The sequence below is a fragment of the Seriola dumerili genome, unplaced genomic scaffold (genome assembly GCF_002260705.1).
Source record: "Seriola dumerili isolate Sdu_G_001 unplaced genomic scaffold, Sdu_1.0 BDQW01000066.1, whole genome shotgun sequence".
NCBI classification, from domain to species: Eukaryota; Metazoa; Chordata; class Actinopteri; order Carangiformes; family Carangidae; genus Seriola; species Seriola dumerili.
In genome coordinates, this window is record NW_019174321.1 from 2,264,657 (window position 1) to 2,290,601 (window position 25,945).

Consider the following 25,945-nt stretch of genomic DNA (forward strand, 5'->3'; position numbering starts at 1 on the left):
CACAACAGACCTGATGTGACCTCAACCATCTTCAATCTTTTCTACATAGTTTGTAAAAATATCACTGTCATTTGTAAGGAAGGTTGTGTGGTTTGTAAGCATTTTGCTCTGATTTGAAAAATGTTGCTGTGGTTTATGAAAAAATTGCAGTGGTTTGTAAGGACGTCACTGTGGTTTATGAAAATGCTGGCATGGTTTGAAAGGACATTGAACATTGCTCTGGTTTGTAAAAAAAAAAAAAAAATGCAGTGGTTTTTATAATAGTAGTAGTACTCATAAAATGTCACATTACAGTAAGGAAAGATGTCTAGTCTAGTAAGGCATAAAAAGTCTCATGTAGTAGGTCATAAAAAAGTCATAGTATAGTGTGGGGTAAAAAGTCATAGTATGGTAAGGCATAACAAATTATATTATAGTGAGGAAAAAAAAGTCATACTATAATCAGTGATGAGGTCATAGTATAGTAAGGCATAAAAAGTCATAGTATAGGAAAGCAAAAAATTCATAAATTAAGACATAAAAGGTCATGGTATAATAAGGTATAAAAAGTCAGAGTATAGTAAGGAAAAAAAGTCATAGTATGGTAAAGCATAAAAAGTCATAGTATAGAAAGGCAAAAAAAAAAGTCATAGTATAGTAAGGCATAAAAAGTCATAGTATAACAAGGCATAAAAAGTCATAGTATAGTGAGGTGTAAAAGGTCATTGTATAATAAGGTATAAAAAGTCATAGTATAGTAAGGCGCAAAAAGTCAGTATAGTAGGGCGTAAAAAGTCATAGTATAGTAAGGCGTAAAAAGTCATAGTATAGTAAGGCATAAAAATGTAAAAAAAAGTCAGAGTATAACAAGGCATAAAAAGTCATAGTATAATAGGGCGTAAAAAGTCATAGTATAGTAAGGTGTAAAAAGGCATAGTATAGTAAGGCATAAAAATGTAAAAAAAAGTCAGAGTATAACAAGGCATAAAAAGTCATAGTATAGTAAGGCGTAAAAAGTCATAGTATAGTAAGGCGTAAAAAGTCATAGTATAGTAAGGCATAAAAATGTAAAAAAAAGTCAGAGTATAACAAGGCATAAAAAGTCATAGTATACTAAGGTATAAAGTCATAGTATAGTAGGGCGTAAAAAGTCATAGTATTGTAAGACATAAATATGTTAAAAAAAGTCATAGTATAACAAGGCATAAAAAGTCATAGTATAGTATGGTGCAAAAAGTCATAGTATAGTAAGGCGTAAAAATTTAAAAAAAAAGTCATAGTATAGTAAGGTAAAAAAAGTCATAGCATAAAAAGGCATAAAATGTTATAAAAACGTCATAGTATAACAAGGAATAAAAAGTCATAGTATAGTAAGGCGCAAAACGTCATAGTATAGTAAGGCATAAAAAATTATAGTATAATAAGGCACAAAAATGTTACAAAAAAGTCATAGTATAACAAGGCGTAAAAAGTCATTGTATAGTAAGGCACAAAAAGTCATAGTATAGTAAGGCATAAAGATTTTATGAAAAAGTCATAGTATAACAAGGCATAAAAAGTCATAGTATAATAAGGCGTAAAAATTTTATGAAAAAGTCATAGTATAACAAGGTGTAAAAAGTCATTGTATAGTAAGGCACAAAAAGCCATAGTATAGTAAGGCATAAAAATGTTATAAAAAAGTTATAGTATAACAAAGCATAAAAAGTCATAGTATAGTAAGGTGTAAAAAGTCATAATATAGTAAGGCATAAAAATGTTAAAAAAAAGTCATAGTATAACAAGGCATAAAAAGTCATAGTATAGTAAGGCATAAAAAGACATAGTATAGTAAGGCATAAAAATGTTATTAAAAAAGTCATAGTATGACAAGGCATAAATAGTCATAGTATAGTAAGGTGTAAAAAGTCATAATATAGTAAGGCATAAAAATGTTAAAAAAAAGTCATAGTATAACAAGGCATAAAAAGTCATAGTATAGTAAGGCATAAAAAGTCATAATATAGTAAGGCATAAAAATGTAAAAAAAAAGTCATAGTATAACAAGGCATAAAAAGTCAAAGTATAGTAAGGCGCAAAAAGTCATAGTATAGTAGGGCATAAAAAGTCATATTATACTAAGGTATAAAGTCATAGTATAGTAGGGCGTAAAAAGTCATAGTATAGTAAGACATAAAAATTAAAAAAAAAAGTCATAGTATAGTAAGGTATGAAAAGTCATAGAATAAAAAGGCATAAAATGTTATAAAAACGTCATAGTATGACAAGGAATAAAAAGTCATAGTATAGTAAGGCGCAAAACGTCATAATATAGTAAGGCATAAAAAATCATAGGATAATAAGGCATAAAAATGTTACAAAAAAGTCATAGTATAACTAGGCATAAAAAGTCATAGTACAGTAAGGCATAAAAAGTCATAGTACAGTAAGGCATAAAAAGTCATAGTACAGTAAGGCATAAAAAGTCATAGTACAGTAAGGCATAAAAAGTCATAGTACAGTAAGGCATAAAAAGTCATAGTACAGTAAGGCATAAAAAGTCATAGTACAGTAAGGCATAAAAAGTCATAGTACAGTAAGGCATAAAAAGTCATAGTACAGTAAGGCATAAAAAGTCATAGTACAGTAAGGCATAAAAAGTCATAGTACAGTAAGGCATAAAAAGTCATAGTACAGTAAGGCATAAAAAGTCATAGTACAGTAAGGCATAAAAAGTCATAGTACAGTAAGGCATAAAAAGTCATAGTACAGTAAGGCATAAAAAGTCATAGTACAGTAAGGCATAAAAAGTCATAGTACAGTAAGGCATAAAAAGTCATAGTACAGTAAGGCATAAAAAGTCATAGTACAGTAAGGCATAAAAAGTCATAGTACAGTAAGGCATAAAAAGTCATAGTACAGTAAGGCATAAAAAGTCATAGTACAGTAAGGCATAAAAAGTCATAGTATACTAAGGTATAAAGTCATAGTATAGTAGGGCGTAAAAAGTCATAGTATAGTAAGACATAAATATGTTAAAAAAAAAGTCATAGTATAACTAGGCATAAAAAGTCATAGTATAGTATAGTGCAAAAAGTCATAGAATAGTAAGGCGTAAAAAGTCATAATATAGTAAGGCATAAAAATGTTAAAAAAAAGTCATAGTATAACAAGGCGCAAAACGTCATAATATAGTAAGGCATAAAAAATCATAGGATAATAAGGCATAAAAATGTTACAAAAAAGTCATAGTATAACAAGGCGTAAAAAGTCATTGTATAGTAAGGCACAAAAAGTCATAGTATAGTAAGGCATAAAAATGATTAAAAAAAAAGTCATAGTATAACGGCATAAAAANTAAAAATGATTAAAAAAAAAGTCATAGTATAACAAGGCATAAAAAGTCATAGTATAGTAAGGCATAAAAAGTCATAGTATAATAAGGCATAAAAATGTTTCAAAAAAGTCATAGTATAACAAGGCGTAAAAAGTCATAGTATAATAAGGCATAAAAATGTTACAAAAAAGTCATAGTATAACAAGGCGTAAAAAGTCATTGTATAGTAAGGCACAAAAAGTCATAGTATAGTAAGGCATAAAAATGTTATAAAAAAGTCATAGTATAACAAGGCATAAAAAGTCATAGTATAGTAAGGCATTAAAAGACATAGTATAGTAAGGTGTAAAAAGTCATAATATAGTAAGCCATAAAAACGTTATAAAAAAGTCATAGTATAACAAGGCATAGAAAGTTATAGTATAATAAGGCATAAAAATGTTATAAAAAAGTCATAGTATAACAAGACATAAAAAGTCATAGTATAGTAAGGCGTTAAAAGACATAGTATAGTAAGGCATAAAAAGTCATAGTATAGTAAGGCGTTAAAAGACATAGTATAGTAAGGCATAAAAAGTCATAGTATAGTAAGGCGTTAAAAGACATAGTATAGTAAGGCATAAAAAGTCATAGTATAGTAAGGCGTTAAAAGACATAGTATAGTAAGGCATAAAAAGTCATAGTATAGTAAGGCGTTAAAAGACATAGTATAGTAAGGCATAAAAAGTCATAGTATAGTAAGGCGTTAAAAGACATAGTATAGTAAGGCATAAAAAGTCATAGTATAGTAAGGCGTTAAAAGACATAGTATAGTAAGGCATAAAAAGTCATAGTATAGTAAGGCGTTAAAAGACATAGTATAGTAAGGCATAAAAAGTCATAGTATAGTAAGGCGTTAAAAGACATAGTATAGTAAGGCATAAAAAGTCATAGTATAGTAAGGCGTTAAAAGACATAGTATAGTAAGGCATAAAAAGTCATAGTATAGTAAGGCGTTAAAAGACATAGTATAGTAAGGCATAAAAAGTCATAGTATAGTAAGGCGTTAAAAGACATAGTATAGTAAGGCATAAAAAGTCATAGTATAGTAAGGCGTTAAAAGACATAGTATAGTAAGGCATAAAAAGTCATAGTATAGTAAGGCGTTAAAAGACATAGTATAGTAAGGCATAAAAAGTCATAGTATAGTAAGGCGTTAAAAGACATAGTATAGTAAGGCATAAAAAGTCATAGTATAGTAAGGCGTTAAAAGACATAGTATAGTAAGGCATAAAAAGTCATAGTATAGTAAGGCGTTAAAAGACATAGTATAGTAAGGCATAAAAAGTCATAGTATAGTAAGGCGTTAAAAGACATAGTATAGTAAGGCATAAAAAGTCATAGTATAGTAAGGCGTTAAAAGACATAGTATAGTAAGGCATAAAAAGTCATAGTATAGTAAGGCGTTAAAAGACATAGTATAGTAAGGCATAAAAAGTCATAGTATAGTAAGGCGTTAAAAGACATAGTATAGTAAGGCATAAAAAGTCATAGTATAGTAAGGCGTTAAAAGACATAGTATAGTAAGGCATAAAAAGTCATAGTATAGTAAGGCGTTAAAAGACATAGTATAGTAAGGCATAAAAAGTCATAGTATAGTAAGGCGTTAAAAGACATAGTATAGTAAGGCATAAAAAGTCATAGTATAGTAAGGCGTTAAAAGACATAGTATAGTAAGGCATAAAAAGTCATAGTATAGTAAGGCGTTAAAAGACATAGTATAGTAAGGCATAAAAAGTCATAGTATAGTAAGGCGTTAAAAGACATAGTATAGTAAGGCATAAAAAGTCATAGTATAGTAAGGCGTTAAAAGACATAGTATAGTAAGGCATAAAAAGTCATAGTATAGTAAGGCGTTAAAAGACATAGTATAGTAAGGCATAAAAAGTCATAGTATAGTAAGGCATAACAATGTTAAAAAAAAGTCATAGTATAACAAGGCATAAAAAGTCATAGTATAGTAAAGGGTAAAAAGTCATAGTATAATAACACATAAAAATGTTATAAAAAAGTCATAGTATAACAAGGCATAAAAAGTCATAGAATAGTAAAGGGGAAAAAGTCATAGTATAATAACACATAAAAATGTTATAAAAAAGTCAGAGTATAACAAGATATAAAAAGTCATAGTATAGTAAGGCATAATAACAAGGCATAAAAAGTCATAGAATAGTAAAGGGGAAAAAGTCATAGTATAATAACACATAAAAATGTTATAAAAAAGTCAGAGTATAACAAGATATAAAAAGTCATAGTATAGTAAGGCATAATAACAAGGCATAAAAAGTCATAGAATAGTAAAGGGGAAAAAGTCATAGTATAATAACACATAAAAATGTTATAAAAAAGTCAGAGTATAACAAGATATAAAAAGTCATAGTATAGTAAGGCATAATAACAAGGCATAAAAAGTCATAGAATAGTAAAGGGGAAAAAGTCATAGTATAATAACACATAAAAATGTTATAAAAAAGTCAGAGTATAACAAGATATAAAAAGTCATAGTATAGTAAGGCATAATAACAAGGCATAAAAAGTCATAGAATAGTAAAGGGGAAAAAGTCATAGTATAATAACACATAAAAATGTTATAAAAAAGTCAGAGTATAACAAGATATAAAAAGTCATAGTATAGTAAGGCATAATAACAAGGCATAAAAAGTCATAGAATAGTAAAGGGGAAAAAGTCATAGTATAATAACACATAAAAATGTTATAAAAAAGTCAGAGTATAACAAGATATAAAAAGTCATAGTATAGTAAGGCATAATAACAAGGCATAAAAAGTCATAGAATAGTAAAGGGGAAAAAGTCATAGTATAATAACACATAAAAATGTTATAAAAAAGTCAGAGTATAACAAGATATAAAAAGTCATAGTATAGTAAGGCATAATAACAAGGCATAAAAAGTCATAGAATAGTAAAGGGGAAAAAGTCATAGTATAATAACACATAAAAATGTTATAAAAAAGTCAGAGTATAACAAGATATAAAAAGTCATAGTATAGTAAGGCATAATAACAAGGCATAAAAAGTCATAGAATAGTAAAGGGGAAAAAGTCATAGTATAATAACACATAAAAATGTTATAAAAAAGTCAGAGTATAACAAGATATAAAAAGTCATAGTATAGTAAGGCATAATAACAAGGCATAAAAAGTCATAGAATAGTAAAGGGGAAAAAGTCATAGTATAATAACACATAAAAATGTTATAAAAAAGTCAGAGTATAACAAGATATAAAAAGTCATAGTATAGTAAGGCATAATAACAAGGCATAAAAAGTCATAGAATAGTAAAGGGGAAAAAGTCATAGTATAATAACACATAAAAATGTTATAAAAAAGTCAGAGTATAACAAGATATAAAAAGTCATAGTATAGTAAGGCATAATAACAAGGCATAAAAAGTCATAGAATAGTAAAGGGGAAAAAGTCATAGTATAATAACACATAAAAATGTTATAAAAAAGTCAGAGTATAACAAGATATAAAAAGTCATAGTATAGTAAGGCATAATAACAAGGCATAAAAAGTCATAGAATAGTAAAGGGGAAAAAGTCATAGTATAATAACACATAAAAATGTTATAAAAAAGTCAGAGTATAACAAGATATAAAAAGTCATAGTATAGTAAGGCATAATAACAAGGCATAAAAAGTCATAGAATAGTAAAGGGGAAAAAGTCATAGTATAATAACACATAAAAATGTTATAAAAAAGTCAGAGTATAACAAGATATAAAAAGTCATAGTATAGTAAGGCATAATAACAAGGCATAAAAAGTCATAGAATAGTAAAGGGGAAAAAGTCATAGTATAATAACACATAAAAATGTTATAAAAAAGTCAGAGTATAACAAGATATAAAAAGTCATAGTATAGTAAGGCATAATAACAAGGCATAAAAAGTCATAGAATAGTAAAGGGGAAAAAGTCATAGTATAATAACACATAAAAATGTTATAAAAAAGTCAGAGTATAACAAGATATAAAAAGTCATAGTATAGTAAGGCATAATAACAAGGCATAAAAAGTCATAGAATAGTAAAGGGGAAAAAGTCATAGTATAATAACACATAAAAATGTTATAAAAAAGTCAGAGTATAACAAGATATAAAAAGTCATAGTATAGTAAGGCATAATAACAAGGCATAAAAAGTCATAGAATAGTAAAGGGGAAAAAGTCATAGTATAATAACACATAAAAATGTTATAAAAAAGTCAGAGTATAACAAGATATAAAAAGTCATAGTATAGTAAGGCATAATAACAAGGCATAAAAAGTCATAGAATAGTAAAGGGGAAAAAGTCATAGTATAATAACACATAAAAATGTTATAAAAAAGTCAGAGTATAACAAGATATAAAAAGTCATAGTATAGTAAGGCATAATAACAAGGCATAAAAAGTCATAGAATAGTAAAGGGGAAAAAGTCATAGTATAATAACACATAAAAATGTTATAAAAAAGTCAGAGTATAACAAGATATAAAAAGTCATAGTATAGTAAGGCATAATAACAAGGCATAAAAAGTCATAGAATAGTAAAGGGGAAAAAGTCATAGTATAATAACACATAAAAATGTTATAAAAAAGTCAGAGTATAACAAGATATAAAAAGTCATAGTATAGTAAGGCATAATAACAAGGCATAAAAAGTCATAGAATAGTAAAGGGGAAAAAGTCATAGTATAATAACACATAAAAATGTTATAAAAAAGTCAGAGTATAACAAGATATAAAAAGTCATAGTATAGTAAGGCATAATAACAAGGCATAAAAAGTCATAGAATAGTAAAGGGGAAAAAGTCATAGTATAATAACACATAAAAATGTTATAAAAAAGTCAGAGTATAACAAGATATAAAAAGTCATAGTATAGTAAGGCATAATAACAAGGCATAAAAAGTCATAGAATAGTAAAGGGGAAAAAGTCATAGTATAATAACACATAAAAATGTTATAAAAAAGTCAGAGTATAACAAGATATAAAAAGTCATAGTATAGTAAGGCATAATAACAAGGCATAAAAAGTCATAGAATAGTAAAGGGGAAAAAGTCATAGTATAATAACACATAAAAATGTTATAAAAAAGTCATAGTATAACAAGGCATAAAAAGTTATAGTATGATAAGGCATAAAAATGTTATAAAAAAGTCAGAGTATAACAAGACATAAAAAGTCATAGTATAGTAAGGGGTAAAAAGTCATAGTATAATAAGGCGTGAAAATGTTATAAAAAAGTCATAGTATAACAAGGCATAAAAATCATAGTATAGTAAGGTGTAAAAAGTCATAATATAGTAAGGCATAAAAATGTTAAAAAAGTCATAGTATAACAAGGCATAAAAAGTCATAGTACAGTAAGGGGTAAAAAGTCATATTATAATAAGGCGTAAAAATGTTATAAAAAAGTCATAGTATAACAAGGCATAAAAAGTCATAGTATAATAAGGCATAAAAATGTTATAAAAAGTCATAGTATAACAAGACATAAAAAGTCATAGTATAGTAAGGTGTAAAAAGTCATAGTTAAGGCATAAATATGTTATAAAAAAGTCATAGTATAACAAGGCATAAAAAGTCATAGTATAGTAAGGCATAAAAAGTCATAGTATAGTAAGGCACAAAAATGTTAAAAAAAAGTCATAGTATAACAAGGCATAAAAAGTCATAGTATAGTAAGGCTCAAAAAATCATAGTATAGTAGGGCATAAAAAGTCATAGTATACTAAGGTATAAAGTCATAGTACAGTAGGGCGTAAAAAGTCATAGTACAGTAAGGCATAAATATGTTAAAAAAAGTCATAGTATAACAAGGCATAAAAAGTCATAGTATAGTATGGTGCAAAAAGTCATAGTATAGTAGGGCGTAAAAAGTCATAGTATACTAAAGTATAAAGTCATAGTATAGTAAGGCATAAAAAGTCATAGTATAATAAGGCATAAAAATGTTATAAAAAAGTCATAGTATAACAAGGCATAAAAAGTAATAGTATAGTAAGGCATAAAAAGTCATAATATAGTAAGGCATAAAAATGTTAAAAAAAAGTCATAGTATAACAAGGCATAAAAAGTCATAGTATAGTAAGGCGTAAAAAGTCATAATATAGTAAGGCATAAAAATGTTAAAAAAAAGTCATAGTATAACAATGCATAAAAAGTCATAGTATAGTAAGGCATAAAAAGTCATAGTATGATAAGGCATAAAAATGTTATAAAAAAGTCATAGTATAACAAGGCATAAAAAGTCATAGTATAATAAGGCATAAAAATGTTATAAAAAAGTCAGAGTATAACAAGACATAAAAAGTCATAGTATAGTAAGGTGTAAAAAGTCATAGTTAAGGCATAAATATGTTATAAAAAAGTCATAGTATAACAAGGCATAAAAAGTCATAGTATAGTAAGGCATAAAAAGTCATAGTATAGTAAGGCACAAAAATGTTAAAAAAAAGTCATAGTATAACAAGGCATAAAAAGTCATAGTATAGTAAGGCGTAAAAAGTCATAGTATAGTAAGGCATAAAAATGTTAAAAAAAAGTCATAGTATAACAAGGCATAAAAAGTCATAGTATAGTAAGGCATAAAAAGTCATAGTATAGTAAGGCGCAAAAAGTCATAGTATAGTAGGGCATAAAAAGTCATAGTATACTAAGGTATAAAGTCATAGTATAGTAGGGCGTAAAAAGTCATAGTATAGTAAGGCATAAATATGTTAAAAAAAGTCATAGTATAACAAGGCATAAAAAGTCATAGTATAGTATGGTGCAAAAAGTCATAGTATAGTAGGGCGTAAAAAGTCATAGTATACTAAGGTATAAAGTCATAGTATAGTAAGGCATAAAAAGTCATAGTATAATAAGGCATAAAAATGTTATAAAAAAGTCATAGTATAACAAGGCATAAAAAGTCATTGTATAGTAAGGTGTAAAAAGTCATAATATAATAAGGCATAAAAATGTTACAAAAAAGTCATAGTATAACAAGGCATAAAAAGTCATAGTATAGTAAGGTGTAAAAATTTTATAAAAAAGTCATAGTATAACAATGCATAAAAAGTCATAGTATAGTAAGGCGTAAAAAGTCATAATATAATAAGGCATAAAAATGTTACAAAAAAGTCATAGTATAACAAGGCATAAAAAGTCATAGTATAGTAAGGTGTAAAAATTTTATAAAAAAGTCATAGTATAACAAGGCATAAAAAGTCATAGTATAGTAAGGAGTAAAAAGTCATAGTATAATAAGGCATAAAAATGTTATAAAAAAAGTCTTAGTATAACAAGGCATAAAAAGTCATAGTATAGTAAGGGGTAAAAAGTCATAGTATAATAAGGCGTGAAAATGTTATAAAAAAGTCATAGTATAACAAGGCATAAAAAGTCATAGTATAGTAAGGGGCAAAAAGTCATAGTATAATAAGGCGTAAAAATGTTGTAAAAAAGTCTTAGTATAACAAGGCATAAAAAGTCATAGAAGAGTAGGGCGTAAAAAGTCATAGTATAGTAAGGCATAAATATGTTAAAAAAAAGTCATAGTATAACAAGGCATAAAAAGTCATAGTATAGTAAGGCATAAAAATGTTATAAAAAAGTCATAGTATAACAAGGCATAAAAAGTAATAGTATAGTAAGGCATAAAAAGTCATAATATAGTAAGGCATAAAAATGTTAAAAAAAAGTCATAGTATAACAAGGCATAAAAAGTCATAGTATACTAAGGCGCAAAAAGTCATAGTATAGTAAGGAATAAAAAGTTATTGTATAGTAAGTCATAAGAACTTTGCCGTGGTTTGAAAGGTTGTTGGGGAATGTCGGTGAAAAACAAAACTCTGGATACAACAAATGTGTTATTTTTAAACAGACCAACTTTATTTAAAAGTTTTTCAATGAACAAAATTGGAAAACATTTACACAGTGAACAAAGAGACAACATGAAAATGTCAGAGAACTGTTGCTTCAGGTGGCCATTTGGGCTGTCACTTCTTCTTCTTGAACCTGACAGAGAGAACAGAGCGTCAGCCATCATATCCATTCCATCTTATCTTTGTGGTGGACAGAGACAGAGAAACTTACTTGGAGCCACCAGGACGCTTTCTATCCAAACCGAGCCGCTTCCTGTCAGCAAAGGATGGCCTGTAATAAGACAATTAGGTGAGACAGGTGCACAGACAGGTAGGTGTGTACTGAGAGGTGTGACAGGTGTACAGACAGACAGAAAGGTGTGCTAAGAGACAGTCTCACCCTGCTCTATAGTGTTTCAGGGCCTTGCTGCTGGTGTTGGTCAGCTCTTTGTCAAACACTGATTTCTTGCCTCCTTTTCTTGTTTTCTGATTGGCTGCTACACAGACAGACAAACAGTTTAGTTTAGCGCAACCGTTTACAGTATAGTGTGCATGTTTTATCAATAAAGTGTACAGTCTTTGGATTACAGGAGAAAGCTTGGGTAACCGGAGAGGACCCATGAAGGCAGAGGGAGAACATACAAACTCCACGAGAAAGGCCCCTGGCCCGGGGTTCTAACTCATAATCTTCTCACTGTGGGAGGACAGTTCTAACCACTGCACAACTGTGCTGACCCATGAAAAACACATAGTATATTAAGTCATAAAAAGTCATATACTAAGGCATATACAGTAAGGCAAAATAAGTCAGAATGATAAGTCATAAAAAGTTATAGTATAGTAAGTAATAAAAAGTATAGTAAGGTAAAAAAGTCATACTATGGTAAGGCATAAAAAGCCATAATATGGTAAGACAAAATGTCGTCAATAGTATCATAAGGCTAAAAAGTCATAGTATAGTAAGGCATAAAAAGTCAAAGTATGGTAAGGCAAAAAAGTCAGTATGGTAAGGCAAAAAAGTCTGAATGGTAAGGCATAAAAAGTCTTAGTATAGCAAGTAATAAAAAGTCATAGAATAGTAAGTCACAAAAAGTCATAGCATGGTAAGGCATACAAAGTCGTAGTACAGTAAGTCAAAAAGTCATAGTATAGTAAGTAATAAAAAGTCATAGTATAGTAATGCAAAAAACGTCACAGTATAGTAAGTCATAAAAAGTCATACTATGGTAATTTGATCAATTAAAATTTAAACATTCAATGCATTTTAGCATTTATCAGACGTCGTTTCAGTATACTGTACGTTTATATATCCATCAGCATGTCTCAATATGTTTATGTATTTATCAATATGTCTCAGTACGTGTATGTACATTAGTGTTTCTGACCTTTAGTCTGCGTCTCTTCCTCGGGCATTGCTCTCGCTCTCTTTGGTCGTCTCTCTCTCTTGGCCGCCCGTTCAGCAAACATCTGAGCCTTCAAGATCTCAAACTGAGAGCGCTCCTCAGACTGACAGAGATAATGAGAGATATAAAGACACATTAAAGAAAGAAACACAGTCCTCTGTTTTCCTGCAGAGCGGCAGCTGCTTTGTACTAAAAAGACTGAATCTTTGTGATGTGTCTGAGTCAGGAGAAATAATTACAGAGGAAAAAACACTTTATACGTTGCTATGGACACCTGCTATAAAAAGACATAGAAACATGAACTTATCAGACTCCTGTCACTTGGTGGAGGTGTTGATGTAACCCACAGCTTTGAAATAACTGCTACCTCCACCAAACCTCATACAAAATATTCCAAATTTATAAAACAACCTTCAGGGAACAACGTCACACATCAGATGTGTTATTACCGTCAGCTCCTTCTTCTTCTTGCCATCCTTCAAGAACTTTTCTCTCTTCTTCTTGCCTCTGAGAGCGAGATCGAACTCCTGCAGAGCCTTTGACACTGATGAAGAGGAGAAGGAACAGCAGTTAAAATACTACTGTGGACTGCAAAGTACTGCAGACAGCTATAGAATACTGCTAAGTACTGCTGAATGAAGTAGTGCAGTGCAGTTTAGGAGTAACTGTAGTAAATGAGGTGCAGTACCCTGTGTATTAATACTCACTACGACTCTGTTTCCTCTCTTGTTGAGTTTGAAACCAAACTCTCTGTGTTTCACTTGAAGCAGCGGAGCTATCGAGACGCTTCTGAGCCACGCTCAACTATACACACACACACACACACACACACACACACACACAGGTAAATTTATAGATTCTCACTTGTTTATGAAAGGTACTACTGCAAATACTAAAATATTACTACTGTATATGCTGCTACTGCTGAGAGTACTACAATTACTGTAAGACTGCATGCATTTTAATTATTTAGCTCACTAACTCATCTGTAAATACTACAATACCAATGATCCTCAGCTGTTGCTATGGAGAAGAGGTCAGGATCTGATGTAAACAGCTGATGTAAACAGCTGGAAACAGCATGAAGTTCTGTTACAAATGCACCCTGGGAGTCGTAGTTGACTTCTCTCCTAGAGTTTTTATGTCTCCACGGATCTTTAGCTCTAGTACATTTTAAGGCTTGTGTCATAAAGACACGGCTGTTCCTCAGAAAAAGTGATTAGTTGATCATCTTTCCTCCGTCCAAAACTCTGACTTTGCTTTGAGCTTGAATAATGATGTGAAGGTGCTCAGGTGTACTGGTGTTCAGGTGTGTAGGTGTACCTTGGCCTCAGACGCAGCCAGCTCTCTTTCCTCTCTCTCCAGCTTCACCACAGCGTAAACATCCTTCTCCAGTTTGGAAATCAGATCTCTGAACTTCAGGATGACATCTGGGTGGGTGGGTGGGAGGGAGAGAGAGGGAGAGGGAGAGGGAGAGGGAGAGGGGGAGGTGNAGGGAGAGGGAGAGGGAGAGAGTTTAGTCACAGCACACATGAGAAACTTTTTACTGTTTCTGTTCAGAAATACCAGTTCATCATCAGTTCACCCTTGTTACCTTACTGCTGCTCAGAACTCAACTCTCCCACGTTCCCTGAACTACACAGCTCTGTCTATTTCCCAGGCACACAGAAAACTCTCTGACAAACTGTTTCTCAGGTGTGTGTACCTGGCGGCAGGACTCGAGCCTTCACACTGTTCTTGGCAGACTTCACCACCTCCTTCAGCGTCTTCCTCTCAGACTCTCCGACCAGAGACACTGAACGTCCGGAACGACCGGCTCTCGCTGTGCGGCCGACTCGGTGGACGTAGTGTTTGACTGTGGACGGCATGGTGAAGTTTATGACCTGAGAGAGAGAGAGAGAGAGAGAGAGAGAGAGAGGTCTTTAGATGATCAGCCAGAAAACATGATGAGTTTGTCGAAATTAAAATCCAACTTAGTTTTAATAAAGAAGAGCTTATGTCAATATATTTACACAAATTTGTTACTATGGTAACTACACTTAGAACCATGTAGGACTCCACAGCAACTACAAGGAAACCCTTTAATGCTGTACCTCAGTAGTAACTCCATGGCAACCTTATAGTAACGTTAGGGAAACCTTACAGTAACACTTAAGTGATTCTGTGGGAACCCTGTAGTGACTGTATAGTAACTCTACAGTAAACTCAGTGGTAACTTTATGGTAGTCCTGCAGTAACCATTAAGAGATGTGACTCTCACCGTTTTGACTCCATCGATGTCCAGACCTCTGGCTGCTACATCTGTCGCCACCAAGATATCAATCTGTTCATCTTTAAAACGCCTGGAGAACACGGAGAATGAGAAAAAAAAAAAGGGAAAATACATACATATAAGGTTCTGGAGGTTCTCCAGACTGTGACTCTGTGTGTGTGTGTGTGTGTGTGTGTGTGTGTATATACCTGAGGTTCTCCAGTCTCTGGCTCTGGCTCAGTTCTCCGTGCAGTTCTCCGACCTTCAGTCCCATCAGGCCCAGCAGGATGTGCAGTCGGTGAGCCTGTTTCCTCGTCTGAGTGAAACACATCACGTGATCCTGGAACGTTCGAGTCAGCAGAGCTAAGACAAAACACAACAGTCAGTAACAGTACTGCAGTGTTTGTAGTAGTACCACTACTGTACTATAGTATTAGCAGTAGTACTGGAGTACTATCAGGACCTACCAGCCACCACAGCCTCCCTGTCTCCCTCTCTGTTCGGTCGGATTCTGACAAACTCTTGTCGCAGGAACGGAGCCACGTCAGTGTTGCTGTTAACAAAGATCCTGATTGGCTGCTTCAACGAAACGGCTGCCAGGTCCTTCACCTGGAGACAGAGGTCACATGACACACACTAACACACCTGGAGGCACAGGTCACATGACACACACTAACGCACCTGGAGACACAGATCACATGACACAGGTATGAACGAGTACCTCGTTTGTCATGGTGGCGGAGAACAACATGGTCTGTCTGTTGTAGGAACACAACCTGATGATCTCCTTCATCTGCTCCTCAAAATACTCGTCCAACATCCTGAGAGACAAAGGCACAGAACCACACAGGTGAGTTCCAACAGGTGAGCTTTTCGTTCGAGTGGTCTGCGTTTCCATTCAGTCATGTAATGCAAAATCGTTCCAATTAAATATGACGATAGATTTCTTTATTTTATTAAAATTTTTTCGCAAGATTTGAGTTTTTTTCAAAAGTCACGTTTCCATTACTCGTTTTTAAGTTTGCACATTAAGCACGTTAATGGAAACGCACCTAGTGTTTACCTGTCGGCCTCGTCCAGGATCAGGATCTCAATCTGAGTGAGCTCGAAGCTCGGTGTGTTGTGAAGGTGATCAATCAGACGACCAGGTGTAGCGATCAGGACGTCTGGCCCCGCCCTCAAAGCCACCTCCTGAGACTTCAGGTCCAACCCACCTGGAGACAGGCCGAGACAGGTTAGGTTATTCAGGACCAGAATGAGTCTAGAATTCGAAGTCAAACTGAGTCCAGGGTCACGAGTCAGAGTAAGTCAGTAACCAGTAATCAGACGTACCGACAGCCAGGCAGGTGGTGATGGAGGTGAACTGGGCGAGTTGACGGGCCACAGAGTGAACCTGGATCCCCAACTCTCTGGTTGGAACTAGAACCAAGACCCGGGTCACCTGGGAAGTCCTGGGCTTATAAACTAAACGCTCCAACACCGGCAGCATGAAGGCTGCTGTCTTCCCTGAGGAGAGGAGAGGAATTTTTTTATAGTTATTCATCTGGTCCCAATATGATGAACTGGTTCCAGGATATCAGGATTACCTGTCCCAGTAGCAGCGCAGGCGCAGAGGTCTCTGCCCAGCAGGCCAACAGGAACACAGGCCTTCTGGATGGGTGTTGGCTGCTTGAAGCCCACAGCTGTGATGGCCTGCAGGGACACAACATGAGGTCACAAATATCATCAACAACAAAACCAGGAGAACTTTGTCCAGGTGAGTCCTGAAGCATCGGATATGTATCAGGTATTTATACCTGATAGGTGATATCAGACACTCGGAGGTTTTACCTTCAGAATGGGTCTGGACAGGTTCATGTCATCAAAGGTCAGCTGATCATCGTACTGAGACGCATCTTCATAGAATGCCTCTGGAGCCTGAACAGGACAAACACATCCGTTACTGTGGTAACCATGCACACATCACCTGTACACCTGTGACATCATCAGCTCCTCATCCTAACCTCTTCTCCCGCCTTCCTTTTCTTTCCACGTCGTTCTTTCTCTCTCAGGGTGTCTGCGGGAAACAGGAAGTCAACAACACAAATAAAACGCTTTTTCAATGTTTAAATTCATTAGAAAAGTTTAATTTTTAAGTTTAATTTTTATTGGGATTTTTCTGTTCAGAACTGCAGTTTGTTTTACTGAACTGAATTATATTTTAGTGACCTTTAAATTTTTTAGTTATTGATCATCAGGTTATTAAAACTGTTACAATAAGTAAAATCTTTCAGCTTCCTGTCAAACTTAAAAATAAAAGCCTCTCCTGAACTCACCTGATTTGGTAAGAATCTCCTCGTCACTCGAGTCAAACTCATCTTCATCGTCCTCGTCGTCGTCCTCCTCCTCATCATCGTCATCACCTTCATCAGCTTCTCCTGCAGCAGGCTTTACATCCTGCTCTTCATCATCTTCTTCCTCCTCCTCCTCGTTCTTCCCTGTAGTATCTTCAGCAGCGCCGCTCTGAGCTGATTTCTCCTGCAGATCAAAACAAACTTCACCTTGGGCACAGGAAGTAGAACCTGGCCAGACAGCGGGAACTGCTTTATTTTTTTCCCCCAACCAAGACAGATGAAGACCTACCCTGCCTCTGATTGGCTAGTACTCAGTTAGGTTTGGTTTAGGCATGAAGAGCCATGATTGGTTGGGGTAAGAATATCAGGGTAAGGCAATTAGATGCTGGGCAGGGGCTCTTCACCTGGCCAAAGCACTCACCTCAGCTTTCCTTTTCTTCCTTATTTTCTCTATTTTCTGGTCCAGAGTCGTCACAGATCTCTGCAAATGCAGAACACTGTTAATATACAACCAATGGAGAATATTAAAGAACCAAAACACTGCCGGCGAACGTTAGAGAATGGAAGAACATTAGAGAGTGGACGTGAACTGTCCCACACTGACAGTCGATCATACTGCAGCAGGTTTTACCTTCTTCTTGAGCTGTTTCATGACATCGGCCATAACCCAGTCGTCATCATGGTTCAGGCTGTCCCTCTCTCCAAACTGAAAGTCTGTGTTAAAATCTTTCGACCCGAAATTCTTGAGCTTCTTCTTCCTGTTCAGGATGATCCGCTCCTCCTGAAACACACACACACAAAAATACACACAGTTAATGGACAACAACACAACCGTACACAACAGTTAATACACAACATACACACAGTCAGTACACAATAATACAATTAATACACAGCTCCAGAGTTAATCAAATAAAAATACATAAGGATATATTGAACTTTGTATTTTTAATCTTATTTCATTGGCTAATGTTTATGATGTTTAAACTCCAGTGGTCTGAACTGTTGAAGTTTCTTCTAGAACTGCAATGTCAACTTCATAGATTTTGGGTTTAAATTAAAAGAAAAAGGCACATTTTGTTTTGTTTATTTATCGGCGGTAAATCCGTTGTTTTCCAGCAGAAATCCGGTTCCCCTCCAGCGGCCTCGACGGTTTACCGGGGAGAGATCCAACTGTGTGCCCGGACTAACTCACCTCCTGGTCGGACTCGCTGTCCGGTTCCTCCGGACTCTGGTCCTCGTCCCGGATCGTCCCGATCAGACCCAGTTCTTCCAACATGGCGGACGACGCTGCGGTACCGGAACACTGGGCTGTGAACAGAATGTAGACCGGTACTGTGTCGGAACCGGTTCTACACAAGTCCTGTGGAGCTTCTTTACAGTTTTTCCCTCACACGTGTGTTGACGGAAACAGGAAGTAGGTATGTACAGTTTCCGGTTTACGTATCTTTTTTTTTTTTTTTTAAATAAACTTTATTGATAATTAACAAATACACAGTAAAAACTGGATCAGCCGAACAATTCTTTCTTTCTTTCTTTCTTTCTTTTTTTCTTTCTTTCTTTCTTTCTTTCTTTCTTTCTTTCTTTCTTTCAACAAAAATAAAATTGCAGCTTATAAAACATTTGTGTTTCTGTGTGTGTGTAGACCTGTACTACTATCTTTGTGAGGACCAAGTTCAACTTTCAACCTTCATAGTGAGGACACTTGAACTACCATGATCACTACTTCAAATTAATGTTTGAAGGTTCAGACTTGGTTTTAAGGTTTATGTTAGAATGAGGATTATGTTAGGGTTAAAAGAAAGACAAATCTATCTGTGTGTGATGATTGTTTCAGGTTGTCTCTTTTGAACTAAAACATATGATTTATTCTTACCACAAATAACACACACACACACACACACACACACACACACACACACACACACACACACACACACACACACACACATACTGATCTTTAACCACTGGAACTTCCTAGAAGAGTCGAGTCTCTGTCACAGTGACCTCACAGTGTCACGGTGAGGTCATCAAACAGGAAGCACAAAGACAAACTTAAAGAAGACAGAAACCATTAAACAGAAAACGTCTTGAAGATAAAGAAAAAATATTTAGATGAATGAAGACTAAAGAACTATAGATTTAATAAAAAAACAGGCCTGAGCCCTCAGACACAGAATGAAATGTCCAGACATGGGGGGATATGTCCTCCTCACTTTCATTCTTTCAGGTAGATTTTCTGTTGACTGTGCAGAGGAGGTCCGATTCATCTGTGGTTACCATCAGTTGACTGGTATACCCTGGGTTTCGCCTCACAGGCTACATACAGCCTGCCTTATGTCATTGGTTGTTGGGGTTGTATGGTTCATATGGACGCTGAAGGGAAGACCTGCAGACACTGCTCAGGGCTGAATAAGTCCTTCACCTCCTCTGCATGTTTTCAGAGTAAATAGACACAGGTTTGGTTTTATGCACCAGTTCCCTTAATTCAAGACAGTTATTTTCCAGGGGTAGGTGACGAAAAGAAACCTTGAACCTTGGCATGAAAACACAATCAGTCAATATAACTAAACATAAAGTTAGTGGCTTTAAAATCACAGCACTTTATTTTATTCTAAGTTTTGTAGGCCAACATTATTACGCAAGTTTTCAGATTCATCATTTTTTATTTGCTTGATTGATTTAAGAGTAATCGTAAATTACAATAAATCAGATACACACACACACACACACACACACTCTCATATATATGGACATTTCACTGTGTCCCCCTCACTTGTGAAATCAAACCTGAACCACTGCTCACAATGATAGAACGAGAAAACACACTGAGAGGGAGGAGGAAGGGCCATGAGGAGGAGGAGGAGGGGGGTGAGGGGGAGGAGTCAGTCCCTCAGGATAAAAATCTCCAGAGAGTGAGTCAGTGTGAACAGGGACACAAGAACAGACTACATCAGCTACAGAACAAGAGATCCAGAACCTGAATCTAGAACCATCAGGTCTGAGCTCCTCCTTCTTCAGTCTGCTGATCTGTGAGTTTCATCATTTTTATCTTTCAGACATTCAGAGTAGAGTTCAACTGTTACTGAAACAAGACAGAGACAGACGTACAGAGAGAGGGATAGACAGACAGACAGAGATACAGACAGACAGGTAAAGAGAGTGACTCATCATGGACAGGTGAGTAGTATATTAATGCATATCAAAGTGTATCTGATGGTAACCCTAACCCATTTTGTGTGAAAATGGAGGAAGTTAAACTGTTTCTGCTGATCTACCCGCTAACACCAACATCCAGGCCTGTTTGGGAGCCAATATGACGACAGAAAAATTCAAAGCCCTCACGAGAAAATGACCCCGAAAAACGCTTATCACATTAAAATGTCAGCTACGGGTCGGTTCTGGTGTTCCCTTTTTTCCTGTTTTTGTAGTTTACAATGTTTTTCCATTCAGTCAAATTGTCCCCATTAAAAGTTGCTGAATCAGCGGTGATCAGCTTCTGTTTGCAGTGTAACAACTACCACTGGATTACTGTGATACTGAAGAAAAACTGAGGTTCTGCAGCCTCTTATTTCTCTGATTTCTAAGTGGATTTTTGGAGGTTTATTCTGGATGGACATCAGAGATAATGATATCCTCAGGAAGATGAAGTGTGTTCACATCTTTCTGTCACTTTATTTTAAGTATTGTCATGTTGAGATACGTCATGACCGATCGGATTGCTGTGTGTTAGCAGTGGAAGAAGGTTGATTTGTCAGGGGTCAGAGGTCAGGCTGGGCGTAGATTTGATATCTTCTTCTTTCTTTGAAGGGAATCTTTTTAATTAAAGGTTAGCAGTTAGCAGTTAGCCAGATGTCCAGATGTGGGTGCAGCAGCAGCTGGATGCTGATTGGCTCTCCTCAGTGAGCTGTTATTAAACACACAGATTATAGACTGAGGGGGCGTGTGTGTGGTCCTGGATGTCTGTATTTGTGAGGACTTTCTTCTCTTCAAAGGCTTTAGACCTGATGATTAATGTGTGTGTGTGTGTGTGTGTCTTTGTGTGAGTGTGTGTGTGTGCTCAGACCCTGCTGGTCAGTAGAAGTGGAAACACTGACAACTGACTGACTGTATTACAGTGTAATCTGAAGCATAACATCTGTAAGTAGAAACAGGTCCACTGTGGCTGAAGGATAAAAACGGTGTTGTCGTCAGTTGTGTGTCTGAGACAATCTGAGTTAATGAGACAACTGTCAGAGTTCAGCTTAAGTTTGAAAACAGTTTATATATAAATTTTACAGAATGAAGTAAACAAAGTGAATGAACAGACATATGAAACAGAGTGGAAGATTTGTCTGTTTTTTCCTCCCAGATTCATCAGTTCAGTTTATTTTAAAGACAGAAAAACAGGGTCTGGAGGCTGTTGGGAAAGAAAGAGGTGGGTGGGGGGGTGGCAGAGGTTACTGCGGTTCAAGTTGAAAAGTGTTTATATGTACGACACAGTCCGAGAATAAGTTCAGCTGTGAGCTACGGAGCCACAGGAGGGACAAAAACACTCCAATGAGATCAGTCTGTTCATCATGATCTAGGACACTGCTGCAGCTTCCTGTTTACACCAGAGGATGCTGTCTGTCTGTCTTTGTTTATTTGTTTAGAACCGGTGTTTTGATTATGTTTTAAAACCACACGCAACTGACGTTTTTGCATTCCTACTGAGTTCCATCACAGACTCAATAAAAGAGTTTATTATTATATTATTTATCATAATAATTTCCAAACAGAAAGCTGTCATAATTAAGGATCCCATTTTTTCCAAGTTCTGTAGCTCTAAACTTTGGACGTTCTTCGTCAGTGGTTCTTCAGAGCCTTTCAGTGATCAGTTGCCAAACCCGATTTTATAGATTTTTTTCAAGGCTGCGTTGCTACACTTCTTTAAATGCCAAAAAGTGTAATTTCAGAAGCATAACGTTAGTAAATTTGGAAAAGGAGCTGCTCGAAAGTTTCCATAAGGTCAGCAGAAGTGTGCTCACATTATTTCTCAAACTTCTTAACTGAGTAATTAGTTAAACTAGGAGTCTGAGGGACTCACTGAAGGACAGCAGTCAGTTTAAAAGTGCTATAGGAAGAGAAAAGAGAAACCCTGTCTCTGATGTGGTGAACTGTAACAAATGGCAGCTGAGAGCCTGGATGGTGAGTTATTGGTGTCCTCTGATTGGCTGAGGCCTTAATTAACACTACATAACGATTGGCTGAATCAAGAGGTGAATCAACTGATACGGACCGTTAATGTTTCACAAGAAGGAACTAAAGTTATATTTATATTAAGATAAATATATATTTATATTTTATATTTATAGGTCATAACCCTGAAAATACAGAACACACAGAACAAAGACCTGAACCAAACCTGCGTATGTTTCCTCCTGGTTTGGCTCCAGCACCCCTGTGACTCTCAAAATAAGTGGTATAACTAATGGATGGGTGTTTCTTCTTCTGTGTTTTGAGGTCAACATGCTCCAATTCAGGATGACTCCCTGTCTGTTGTCCCTCCTCTTCGTCGTCCCTTTGCTGTCCTCCATCATGGCTGCTGCCGAACATGCTGGCTGCAAAATCCGCATCACTGACAAAGGACTGGATATGTGTGAGTAAATGGACATGTAGTTGTTAAACTTTAATCCTGATTCATAATCTGGATTTGAACGATATGGATCCTATAATTGATTGAGTGACAGTGGACTGAGCAGGGTAGTCGAGACGTCCCTCTCTCCAGTAATGTTTTACAGCTCCTCCTGGATGGGATCTATGATCTCTCCAGTGTGTTCTGGGTCTACCCCGGGGTCTCCAACCAGTTGAATGTTTTCAGTAAACCTCCAAAGGATGTTTATTGATTCTGGAGGATCCTGATCAGAACCACCTCAGCTGGCTCCTGTCAACATGAAATACACTCAAAATCTTAAATTTGCAGGTTGAAAAATTGGGGCATCACCTTGACTGAGGGAATAGACAAACAAATTAAAGTAAATTAAAATAAATTCTCAATACAGGGATCTCTGTCTCTGCTTTGAATGAATACACAGGACCATGACTGAATAAATAAAAGAAATAAAAATAAATAAATTCATTAATAATGAACACAAAACAAAGAGGTTGGAAACAAACAGATGAATTAAGTCGATCATCTTATTGCACATAAACCCTCTGACCACAACCCTGAACAGCCACCTGTACTGTATTAGTTTTTGAATACTAACTAATAACAGTCAGCGTCCTGTGTTTGTTTGCAGTATTGTACTTGTAGCCATTGATGTGTTTGCAGTACTGACATTTTGCGTTTTTTTGTAGTGAACAGTTAACAGTATTTTTCTGTCTTATTGTCAAAGTAGCAACAGAATTTGAAGTACTGCCACTAACAGTGTGTGTTTTTGTTCTCAGTGAAGTATGAGACTCAGAAGTTTGTGGAAGAGGAGCTCACTAACATCAGTATGCCAGAGATGAGGGGCAAAGACGGACGCTTCCAATACACCATCACTGAGTAAGAGTATTACTTTATATTTGAAGTAGTACTTTACTACCGAATATTCAACATGTGTATTAATACTGTCTCTCTCCCTGGTCTGTCGTCAGTGTGAAGATCACAGAGCTGAATCTGACTCACGCCGAACTGCAATTCATCCCCAACATTGGTTTGTTGTTTGATGTTCAGAACTCATCGATCTCCCTGAGTTTCCACCGACGGATCCTTTACTGGTTCTTGTGAGTTCTCCTACAGAACGTCAACTTAACTCTGGCAGTGAAGTGGCACTGGCGTGGATGCACTGTGCAGAGCAACTCCTGATTTATATCCAGACGGCTTCTCTCCTGTAGATCTCTCTGAGCAAACTTCAACAGTTCCTTCATCTAAAGTTTAGAGAAGACAAGTTGATGGTTTAGATTCTGATTCTGATTGGAATAATGCCAATAAGAAAAGCTTTGTTTGTTTGTTTGTTGTTGTTGATATTGTTATTATCATGATAAATATTATGATCCGAGGCCTGATAAGTTGAGGTGATATGTAGGTGTGGTGTGCCCTTTAATTCAGGGATAGGTGAACAGGTGTTAACGAGAGCGGAGGGGCAAACAATTTTCAACCACACAACTGTGAAGTAATAAGATAAAACTAGTACAAACATATTATTTTATGTTTTCAAGTTTAAGAGTATCTTGTTTTCTTTCCTCCATTAATAAATACTGAATTGTAACATTAAGGAGAGAGTGCGTGTTGATGTTCTGATCGCTCCTAACAATCCATATTAGATCGGATCAATTAATCTTTACAACTTAAATAGTTCTCCTACAGAATAACATTCATCTAATATGATGTGTCTGATATGAATGTTGAAGAAGAAAAAGAAGAAGATGATGATGATGATGATGATGATGATGATGATGATGATGATGATGATAACAGTGGCTTTTTGTTGTTTCTGTGCCTCAGTTACGACACAGGAAACATCAATGCGTCAGCTGAAGGAGTGAACATCAACACGGCTCTGAATCTGATCAGAGACGACGAGGGACGACTGAAGATCAATAACATCACCTGTGATGCCAAAATCACCAAAATGAGAGCAGAGTTCAGCGGAACACTCGGGTAAATTATGTAGTTATCACTCATGATTATTGATTACTTTTAATGGGATTCATGTGATTATCAAACATGATTACTGATTACTGTTGATAGAACTGATGTAGTAATTGATAATCATTATTGATTAGATTCAATAGTACTTATGTAGTAATAAATAATCATTAAATCATTATTGATCCGTCTGTCATTACATGTTTGTTTGTTTTTTCAGGAGAGTTTACGACTTCCTGGCCAGCTTTCTGACATCAGGCATGCGCTTCCTCCTCAACCAAAGGGTCTGTCACTTCAAGGGGTTTCTGTCTGTCTGGAAGCGTCTCTCTCAAAAGCATCAATATATATATATATATATATATACATAAATAATAATATAATAAGTGTAATAAGTATATCATTTGCATGTGTGTGTGGATTTTAGTTTCTTCTTTCCAGTGTTTCAAAAAAAAAAAAAGTGAGTGGTCTCTTTTGAATGTTAATTATCAGTAGGTATGGCTCGCTTTTGAATTTTAATTATTAATGAATAACTATTTATTATTTTAATTATAATGGGCCAAGATCTGCCCTGCTTGTGTTACTGGCTGTGTCTCTGACCCAGCTCTGTGTCTGACCTGTCTCTCTTAGATCTGTCCGGCTCTGAATCACGCCGCTCTGGTTCATGTGAACTCGCTGCTGGAGACGATTCCCGTAAGGTCGGAGGTTGATAGTTATATTGGGATCGATTATTCTCTGATCAATGATCCAGTGGTGACATCCAGGAGCCTCGACATGCACTTCAGGGTCAGACTCAGACACATATTTAATCACATCATTTTATTCTACATGACGTGTTCTGACATGGACCGTGTTGTGTCTGTAGGGGATGTTTTTCGACCTGTCCAATCAGAACGACACGTTGGTGAACTACGCCGTGGACCCCGTCATCAGAGAGTACGACAGGATGGTTTACCTCGCTCTGTCCGAGTTCTTCTTCGACAGTGGAATGTTCTCCTACTACAAAGCAGGAGTCTTCCAGATGCACATCGTCAACGAGAAGGTCACAACCACCACAGACCCCCCAAACCACCACAGACCCCCCAAACCACCACAGACCCCCTCAAACCACCACAGACCCCCTCAAACCACCACAGACCCCCCAAACCACCACAGACCCCCTCAAACCACCACAGACCC

General features: G+C 35.3%; 2 protein-coding genes across 4 annotated transcripts in view; one reads left to right on the forward strand and one right to left on the reverse strand.

The window, feature by feature from the left end:
• Positions 1-11,215: 11,215 nt before the first annotated feature.
• On the reverse strand, positions 11,216-18,573 carry ddx27 (DEAD-box helicase 27). 2 transcript variants are annotated; one of them, XM_022742061.1, is made up of 21 exons: positions 18,368-18,573; positions 17,804-17,953; positions 17,594-17,653; positions 17,155-17,356; positions 16,843-16,895; positions 16,670-16,756; positions 16,426-16,531; positions 16,172-16,345; positions 15,903-16,053; positions 15,561-15,660; positions 15,307-15,448; positions 15,049-15,202; positions 14,849-14,930; positions 14,294-14,471; positions 13,912-14,018; positions 13,296-13,392; positions 13,038-13,132; positions 12,571-12,691; positions 11,586-11,679; positions 11,418-11,477; positions 11,216-11,339 (listed from the first exon to the last, which is right to left on the reverse strand). In XM_022742061.1, exons 1-21 carry the CDS (start codon positions 18,449-18,451, stop codon positions 11,321-11,323), a joined length of 2,316 nt encoding a protein of 771 aa, XP_022597782.1. In that variant the 5' UTR covers positions 18,452-18,573; the 3' UTR covers positions 11,216-11,320. The 2 variants fall into 2 exon arrangements, with proteins under 2 accessions (XP_022597782.1, XP_022597781.1); XM_022742060.1 differs by having other exon boundaries at positions 11,586-11,682.
• Positions 18,574-20,091: 1,518 nt separating this feature from the next.
• pltp (phospholipid transfer protein) overlaps positions 20,092-25,945 on the forward strand; it is a 10,421-nt gene continuing 4,567 nt past the window's right edge. The window contains exons 1-8 of one of the 2 annotated variants that reach the window (XM_022742239.1): positions 20,092-20,204; positions 22,657-22,792; positions 23,584-23,683; positions 23,776-23,904; positions 24,626-24,781; positions 24,990-25,053; positions 25,397-25,552; positions 25,632-25,808. In XM_022742239.1, coding sequence (XP_022597960.1) covers positions 22,663-22,792; positions 23,584-23,683; positions 23,776-23,904; positions 24,626-24,781; positions 24,990-25,053; positions 25,397-25,552; positions 25,632-25,808 — 912 coding nt within the window. In that variant the 5' untranslated portion in view covers positions 20,092-20,204; positions 22,657-22,662. Of the gene's footprint in view, positions 20,205-20,259; positions 20,353-22,656; positions 22,793-23,583; positions 23,684-23,775; positions 23,905-24,625; positions 24,782-24,989; positions 25,054-25,396; positions 25,553-25,631; positions 25,809-25,945 lie in introns of those variants that run through there. The other variant, XM_022742240.1, reaches the window with a different exon arrangement.

Coding starts and splice junctions, on each gene's coding strand:
- ddx27 (XM_022742060.1), bottom strand. CDS start 18,451: ATGTTGGAAGAACTGGGTCTGATCGGGACGATCCGGGACGAGGACCAG. Junction 15,449..15,560: donor CCGCCACCATGACAAACGAG/GTACTCGTTCAT, acceptor CTCTGTCTCCAG/GTGAAGGACCTGGCAGCCGT. Junction 11,683..12,570: donor GGAAGAGACGCAGACTAAAG/GTCAGAAACACT, acceptor CTGTCTGTGTAG/CAGCCAATCAGAAAACAAGA.